The sequence below is a fragment of the Scyliorhinus canicula genome, chromosome 13, assembly GCF_902713615.1.
Source record: "Scyliorhinus canicula chromosome 13, sScyCan1.1, whole genome shotgun sequence".
Classification (NCBI taxonomy): domain Eukaryota; kingdom Metazoa; phylum Chordata; class Chondrichthyes; order Carcharhiniformes; family Scyliorhinidae; genus Scyliorhinus; species Scyliorhinus canicula.
In genome coordinates, this window is record NC_052158.1 from 32,419,368 (window position 1) to 32,428,204 (window position 8,837).

The following is an 8,837-nucleotide window of genomic DNA, read 5'->3' on the forward strand; positions in this document are numbered from 1 at the left end:
CCCACTCACTGACTCTCAGTCCCCCCCTCACTCACCGACTCTCAGTCCCCCCCTCACTCACCGACTCAGTCCCCCCCTCACTCCCCGACTCTCATTCCCCCCTCACTCCCCGACTCTCAGTCCCCCCTCCCTCCCCGACTCTCAGTCCCCCCCTCACTCACCGACTGTGTCCCCCCCTCACTCACCGACACTCAGTCCCTCCCTCACTCACCGACTCATAGTCCCCCCCCCTCACTCGCCGACTCTCAGTCCCCCCCGCTCACTCACCGACTCTCAGTCCCCCCCTCACTCGCCGGCTCTCAGTCCCTCCCTCACTCACCGACTCTCAGTCCCCCCTCCCCCCCTCACTCGCCGACTCTCAGTCCCCCCCGCTCACTCACTGACTCTCAGTCCCCCCCTCACTCACCGACTCTCAGTCCCTCCTCACTCACCGACACTCAGTCCCCCTCACTCACCGACTCTCAGTCCCTCCCTCACTCACCGACTCTCAACCCCTCCCCTCACTCACCGACTGTCAGTTCCCTCTGTCCATACTCCAGGTATTTCCTCAGCCACTCGATACACTCCATCTCCAGGTAATGTTTCCAGAGCTGGTTGTTGACGTTGTTCTGGTCCAACCGTTGTTTGATGCTCTCTCCCCAGGGGACCGGGGTCACCCACACCATGTTACTCTTGTCGAAGCTGATGAAATCTTGTCCATCCCACCCGTACTGGTTGAATCCACTTGTGTTCCCGTCATCTCTCAGGTCACAGCCATTCATCAACTGGTAAACGTGGATCCCTGTTGATCAGAAACACAATCCGCCAATCAGAGCCTTTCATTCCAACAAGCCCCATTCAAATACAGACAGCCAATCAGAGGCAGGCCCTCGGGGTCGCTGCACGGGCCGCTCGCCATCCAATCAAAGGAGGCCTCACGAGAAACCTTCCCTCCCCACACTGAGATTTACCTCCACATTCACAAACACAGCCAATCAGCCACTGGCATCAACATCTCTATCAACTCTGGGCTTCAAGTGATGGGAGATTGAGGACTCACCTCCTGACTGGTTGGTTCTGGACATGAGGCTCTGAATATCAACTTTGAAATAATTCTCCTGCTCCCATGCGAGAAACTTCTTCCGTTCCCAGGACTCAGGCCCCTCACTGTCCACCATCCATTGCTCTCTGGGAATCAAGTCCTTCCGATCGCTGTCATACAGAACGAACTGCACATCGTCCACATAACCGACAGCCACAAACTCCAGGAATCCAGGCATTGGAGTCATACCCGTGAGGAAATACCGCAGAGAGTGAGAGCCTAAAAAACACACAGAGAGACATCAGGGTCTGAATCCCTAACCAGCAGCACCGACATTTGAAATGTTCCTCAGAACGTCAGATCGGGAATTGCACAAATGCTGGAGTTCCCAGCCAGGTCTGATCTCTCGCTGCCTCTCTTATCCTCTGTGGCTGCTGGAGTCTCTAACCCAGTCTGTGCTGTGTAGCTGCTGGTGAATCTAACCCAGTCTGTGCTGTGTGGCTGCTGGAGTCTCTAACCCAGTCTGTGCTCTGCGGCTGGAGTCTCTAACCCAGGCTGTGCTATGTGGCTGCTGGTGTCTCTAACCCAGTCTGTGCTATGTGGCTGCTGGAGTCTCTAACCCAGTCTGTGCTGTGTGGCTGGAGTCTCTAACCCAGTCTGTGCTATGTGGCTGCTGGAGTCTCTAACCCAGTCTGTGCTGTGTGGCTGCTGGAGTCTCTAACCCAGTCTGTGCTGTGTGGCTGGAGTCTCTAACCCAGTCTGTGCTGTGTGGCTGGAGTCTCTAACCCAGTCTGTGCTGTGTGGCTGGAGTCTCTAACCCAGTCTGTGCTGTGTGGCTGGAGTCTCTAACCCAGTCTGTGCTATGTGGCTGCTGGAGTCTCTAACCCAGTCTGTGCTGTGTGGCTGCTGGAGTCTCTAACCCAGTCTGTGCTATGTGGCTGCTGGAGTCTCTAACCCAGTCTGTGCTGTGTGGCTGCTGGAGTCTCTAACCCAGTCTGTGCTATGTGGCTGGAGTCTCTCACCCAGTCTGTGCTATGTGGCTGGAGTCTCTAATCCAGTCTGTGCTGTGTGGCTGCTGGAGTCTCTAATCCAGCCTGTGCTGTGTGGCTGCTGGAGTCTCTAACCCAGTCTGTGCTGTGTGGCTGCTGGATTCTCTAACCCAGTCTGTGCTGTGTGGCTGCTGCAGTCTCTAACCCAATCTGTGTTATTTACTCCACTCTCTCTTAGTTTTGGCTGGTGTGTGTAACCAGGAACTTCTTCACCGAAAATAACTGTGGGATTCTGAAACTCTCTCCCTCAAGTACCTGTAATTGCTGGGGTCAAATGCAACTTTCAAAGTAGAGATGGATTTTTGTTGGGGAAGGAATATGGAGCACACGGGGTGTGGGGGGGGGGGGGGGGGGGGGATGGAGTTTAGATACAGACCAAGAAGGATCTAATTGCAGGAAAGATGGACAGGATTGTCTCCTCCTGTATTCTTCCATCTTCCTCTCTGTCTCTTCACTCTCCAGCTGCATGTCCCTGCCCTCAGTTCCCTCACAACCCACAACCTCCCTCTTCTGCAGGCTCAGTACCTGGCCTGGCTCTGCCCCTTTCACACCCCATCACTCACTGACCCAGGGTTAATGCCCCAGTACCCAATCTGGCAGTGCCCCTCTCACACCATCACTCACTGACCCAGGGTTAATGCCCCAGTACCCAGTCTGGCTCTGCCTCTCTCGCACCACATCACTCACTAACCCAGGGTTAATGCCCCAGTACCCAACCTGCCTCTGCCCCTCTCACACCCCATCACTCACTGACCTAGGGTTGATGCCCAATACCCAGCCTGGCTCTGCCCCTCTCACACCCCATCACTCACTGACCCAGTGTTAATGCCCCAGTACCCAACCTGGATCTGCCCCTCTCACACCCATCACTCACTGACCAGGGTTAATGCCCCAGTACCCACCTGGATCTGCCCCTCTCACACCCATCACTCACTGACCCAGGTTAATGCCCCAGTACCCAGCCTGGCTCTGCCCCTTCACACCCCATCACTCACTGACCCAGGGTTAATGCCCCATACCCAGCCTGGCTCTGCCCTCTCACACCCCATCACTCACTGACCCAGGGTTAATGCCCCAGTACCCAGCCTGTCTCTGCCCCTCTCACACCCCATCACTCTGACCCAGGGTTAATGCCCCAATACCCAGCCTGGCTCTGCCCCTCTCACACCCCATCACTCTGACCCAGGGTTAAGGCCCCAGTACCCAGCCTGGATCTGCCCCTTTCACACCCCATCACTCACTGACCCAGGGTTAATGCCCCAGTACCAAGCCTGGCTCTGCCCCTTTCAAACCCCATCACTCACTGACCCAGGGTTAAGGCCCCAGTACCCAGCCTGGCTCTGCCCCTTTCACACCCCATCACTCACTGACCCAGGGTTAATGCCCCAGTACCCAGCCTTGCTCGGCCCCTCACACCCCATCACTCACTGACCCAGGGTTAATGCCCCAGTACCCAGCCTTGCTCGGCCCCTCACACCCCATCACTCACTGACCCAGGGGTAATGCCCCATTACCCAGCCTGGCTCTGCCCCTCTCACACCCCATCACTCACTGACCCAGGGTTAATGCCCCAGTACCCAGCCTGTCTCTGCCCCTCTCACACCCCATCACTCTGACCCAGGGTTAATGCCCCAATACCCAGCCTGGCTCTGCCCCTCTCACACCCCATCACTCTGACCCAGGGTTAAGGCCCCAGTACCCAGCCTGGCTCTGCCCCTTTCAAACCCCATCACTCACTGACCCAGGGTTAAGGCCCCAGTACCCAGCCTGGCTCTGCCCCTTTCACACCCCATCACTCACTGACCCAGGGTTAATGCCCCAGTACCCAGCCTGGCTCTGCCCCTCTCACACCCCATCACTCACCTGCAGACACCTCTCGACACAGAAGGAGCAGCGCCATCAGTCCAATCATTGTTGCTTTCGTCCGATTAAAGGAAATATTGAAGGGAAATCTTTTCCTGAAGGGAAATTTTCAACTCGGAAGTTCCGACTTGTCCGATTCACAGTGACTTAATCGGATTGGACCCAAAATATAATTGAACCAATCAGAATAAGGAGAGTCTGTGAATCATCAGTTTCTGGCAGAATAGACACAAAACAGGTTCAGCAACAAACACTTCCGCAATATTGTGAACCATCCAATCAACTAAATACAACTTGTGACATTATCAGTTGCCGGGTAGAATGAGCTGAAAGGAGTTTGATAAAGAGTGAAAGAGGGAAGGACATTAGGAACAGGAGGAGATCTGTGCTAACCATTTAATCAGATCACTGCTGATCTAAACTTCAGTTTCTGACTTTTGCTCCATATCCTTAAATAATGTTTAATCTTAGATTTAATAATTCCAATTTTCCGGACATTCATACATTTTTGAGGAGAGTGGATGTGGATTCTACCACTGCTGAATTATTTTAACATTATGAACAGATCGATCAGATCACCCCTCAACAGTCTAAACTCTGGGGAATTAAAGCCAGGTTTATACAAAACTCCCTTTTGCTGCGGGATCATTCTGGTGATCAGCACTGCATCCCTTCTGAGACCAATCTCCCTTGCCTGAGGGGCGGTGACCAGAACTGAACAGTTACTCCAGGTGGGATCTGACCTGGACTCTGTAAAACTGAAGATTCACTTCCATCACTTTGTCTCCCAGCCTCCTTCAGATGAAGATCAATGTTCCATTAGACAGACGGTGAAATGTGCAGACACACGACAGATACAATACTATTTTAAATAAAGTGATGCATTTGAAAGGAAGAATGATAAGAGGTTGTATAAACTGACTGGTGCAGTTGTAAATGGAGTGCAGAGACTGAGAAACCAGAGGGAGTGTGCACACAAATCTCTGAAAGTGGCAGGGGAGTTTGATAAGACTGTTCAAGAAGCATAAATGGAACACTTGGCTTCATAATAAAGACACAGAGTACCAAAGCAAGGAGGTAATGCTGAACATTTATAAAATATTGGTTAGACCCCGAACTGGAGCATTGTGTTCACTTCTAGTCACAGCGTTTCTGGAAGGATGTCAAGGTCTTGAAGAGGGTGCAGAGGAGATTTGCTGAAATATTATTGGATGAGTACAAAATTGATGAGCAATCAACTGCACGAGAGACGAGTTGCTTTACAAAAGTTAGGCTTTAATAAGCTAGAACTTAGCCCTGCGGTTGTCTACAATAAAATGGACGACCGCAGAGCATTTCGACTATTTATACCTCGGCAAGGAGGCGTGGTTAACTCAGCCTCTCGACCAATCGGAGAGCTGTCACATGACTAGTCTCAACCAACTGGTCGAGAGGCACATGACCGACCAGGGCCAATGGTAAGCCGGTGTTCTGCCGCAATGGCAGTCAGCTATGCAAATCATATCACTACATTCACCCCTTGCGGAGAAAGAAGCCGTGGGGGGGGGGGGGGGGGGATCAACGAGAGCCGGGGTGGTGGGGGAGAGAACTGGTGATATGAGTAGCAGCCGGGAGGTCAAAAATTTTCTCTCCTTTCTTTTATTAAATTTGGGGGCTTCCCACTGGCCCAGACAATTAAACAAAGTCCCAACAAAGTCCATGGAGCTGTTGAAATTTAGATCGATTGGATCAGTCTTTTCGTGGCCCATGACGTTCTGGCAGACCGCCGCAGTGGAGGAGGTGACGTCAGTTCAGCCGATGGTGGTGGTTCTGCTGGAGTCCGGGAGCGATGGTCCTTGAATCATCTCCGTCACCCGAGCTGGCTGTGGAGACACCAGGGATGGGGAAGGGGTGACCTGAGTGGGGCGCTGGGGAAAAAACAGGGGGGGTCTGTGGTGGAGGGGGGGGAAGGGGTGCCAGGTCCCAGAGGGAGACCGTGTCCTGCCGACCGTCGGGGTACTCCACATACGCATACTGCGGGTTAGCGTGGAGTAACTGGACTTGTTCCACCAACGGGTCGGACTTGTGCACCCGCACATACTTCCGAAGCAAGATGGGTCCGGGGGTGACCAGCCACGTTGGGAGAGGGGATCCTGAGGACGACTTCCTGGGGAAGACAAGAAGACGTTCATGAGGTATCTGATTTGTTGCGGTACAGAGGAGTGAGCGGATAGAATGTAGGGCATCGGGGATAACCTCTTGCCATCGGGAAATAGGGAGATCTCTGGACCGGAGGGCCAGTAGTATGGTCTTCCAGATGGTACCATTCTCCCGCTCGACCTGTCCGTTACCCCGGGGGTTATAGCTGGTCGTCCTGCTAGAGGCAATGCCCCTGTTGAGCAGGAATTGACGTGGCTTGTCGCTCATAAAGGAGGTCCCCCGATTGCTGTGTATGTATGTGGGGTAGCCAAACAGGGAGAAGATGGAGAGGAGGGCCTTAATGACGGTCGATGTGGTCATGTCGGGGCACGGAATGGCAAAGGGGAAGCGTGAGAATTTGTCAGTAACCGTCAGGAAGTAGATGTTGCGGTTGTTAGAGGGAAGGGGCCCCTTGAAGTCAATGCTGAGACGTTCGAAGGGGCGGGATGCTTTGATCAGGTGTGCGCGCTCAGGGCGGTAGAAGTTCGGTTTGCACTCGGCGCAGATGTGGCAGTCACGGGTTACTGTCCTGACTTCCGCGATGGAGAAAGGCAGGTTGCGGGCCTTAATGAAATGGTAGAGGCGCGTCACCCCTGGATGGCAGAGGTCCGCGTGGAGGGAGCGGAGGCGGTCTATCTGCGTGCTGGCGCAGGTACCGCGGGACAGGGCATCAGGAGGCTCATTGAGCTTCCCAGGACGATACAAGATCTCATAGTTGTACGTGGACAACTCGATCAGCCACCGTAAGATCTTGTCATTCTTGATCTTGCCCCTTTGTGCATTATCAAACATGAAGGCTACTGACCGTTGGTCTGTGAGGAGGGTAAACCTCCTGCCGGCCACATAGTGCCTCCAATGTCGCACCGCTTCGACTATGGCCTGGGCTTCCTTTTCCACAGATGGGAGTTCGGAAGCCTGGAGAGTTCTGGAGAAGAAGGCCACGGGTCTGCCCGCTTGGTTCAGGGTGGCCGTCAGAGCTACTTCTGATGCGTCGCTCTCGACCTGGAAAGGGACTCGTCGATGGCGCACATCGTGGCCTTTGCGATGTCCGCTTTGATGCGGCTAAAGGCCTGGCAGGCCTCTGTCGACGGCGGGAAGGTCGTGGTTTGCATGAGGGGACGGGCCTTGTCAGTGTAGTTGGGAACCCATTGGGCGTAGTATGCAAAGAAATCCAGGCAGCGTTTGAGGGATTTGAGTGTATTGGGGGGAGGGAGTTCCATTAAGGGGCGCATGCGTTCGGGATCGGGGCCTATCACTCCTTTACGCACTACGTAGCCGAGGATGGCTAGACGGTCGGTGCTAAACACGCACTTATCCTTATTGTATGTGAGGTTAAGGAGTTTTGCGGTTTGGAGGAATCGCTGGAGGTTGGCGTCGTGGTCCTGCTGGTCGTGGCCGCAGATGGTAACATTGTCAAGATACGGGGTTAGCCCGTAACCCGTATTTGTCGACCATTCGGTCCATCCATTGGAAGACCAAGACCCCATTTGTGACACCAAATGGAACCCTAAGGAAGTGGTAGAGGTGCCCATCTGCCTCAAACACGGTGTATTTGCGGTCACTCGCGCGGAGGGGGAGCTGGTGGTAAGCGGACTTGAGGTCCACAGTGGAGAAGACCTTGTATTTCGCGATATCATTAACAATGGCGGCAATACGGGGGAGAGGATACGCGTCCAGTTGCGTAAACCGGTTGATGGTCTGACTATAGTCGATGACCATCCGGTTTTTTTCCCCAGTCCGGACCACCAGCACTTGGGCTCGCCAGGGACTGTTGCTGGCTTCGATGACCCCTTCCTTCAGTAACCTCTGGACCTCGGACCTGATGAAGGATCTGTCCTGGGCGCTGTACCGTCTGCTCCGTGTCGCGACGGGTTTGCAATCGGGGGTGATATTAGCAAACAAGGAGGGGGGGGTCCACTTTGAGGGACGCAAGGCTGCAGACAGTGAGGGGGGTATAGGGCCGCCGAATTGGAAGGTCAAGCTCTGCAGGTTGCATTGGAAGTCCAGTCCTAGATGTGCCAGTGCGCAAAGGTCAGGGAGGACAAGGAGTTTATAATTTTTAAAAACCTTGCCTTGGACCGTGAGGTCCGCGATGCAACACCCGGTGATGTGGACGGAGTGCTATCCTGAGGCTAAACCGATTTTGTGTGTTACGGGATGGACAGGGAGCGCGCAGCGTCTTACCGTGTCAGGGTGAACAAAGCTTTCCGTGCTCCCGGAGTCCAGCAGGCAACCCGTCTCGTGGCCGTTGAGGTAGATGAGCGTCGTTGTTTTGTCGAGCGTGCGTGGACGTGACTGGTCGAGCTGAATGGCCGCGAGCCGTGGAGAAAATCTGTATTCGTCGTCGTCGTCTGAGTAGATGCTGGAAGAACCTTGCGTGCCAGTCCTGGAAGGTGGTGCCCAGGATCCGCACGTGGAGTCGGGATCCCAAGATGGCGGCGCCCAGGACCCGCACGTGGAGTCGGCGCCCAAAGATGGCGGCGTCCGTGGGGCCCTCGTGGTTGCTGGGGGCGGGGTTAGCGGTGCCGGCTGGCCGATTGGAGCGGCTGGGAGCAGGGGCAGCGAGGCGCGCAGGCCAGGCGCGGAGGCCCGGGGGCGGCGAGCTGAGAGGAGCATGGTGCGCTGGAGGGGCCCCGGAGGAGAGAGGCGTGCAGGCCAGGCCCGGGGGGGGGGGGGGGGGAAAGAGAGTTGCGTGGCGTGGAGGAGGGGACCGGGAGGCCCCGGAG

The 8,837-nt window shown here is 54.9% G+C and overlaps 1 protein-coding gene across 1 annotated transcript in view; it reads right to left on the minus strand.

Annotated features, from left to right (window-relative positions):
- Positions 1–4,118, minus strand: part of LOC119976760 (H-2 class I histocompatibility antigen, Q9 alpha chain-like) — a 136,064-nt gene extending 131,946 nt beyond the window's left edge. Inside the window, exons 1-3 of the mRNA XM_038817501.1 lie at positions 3,934–4,118; positions 1,040–1,300; positions 509–781 (exon numbers count right to left, since the gene is read on the minus strand). Coding sequence (XP_038673429.1) covers positions 509–781; positions 1,040–1,300; positions 3,934–3,982 — 583 coding nt within the window. The 5' untranslated portion in view covers positions 3,983–4,118. The remainder of the gene's footprint in view (positions 1–508; positions 782–1,039; positions 1,301–3,933) is intronic.
- Positions 4,119–8,837: the final 4,719 nt, after the last annotated feature.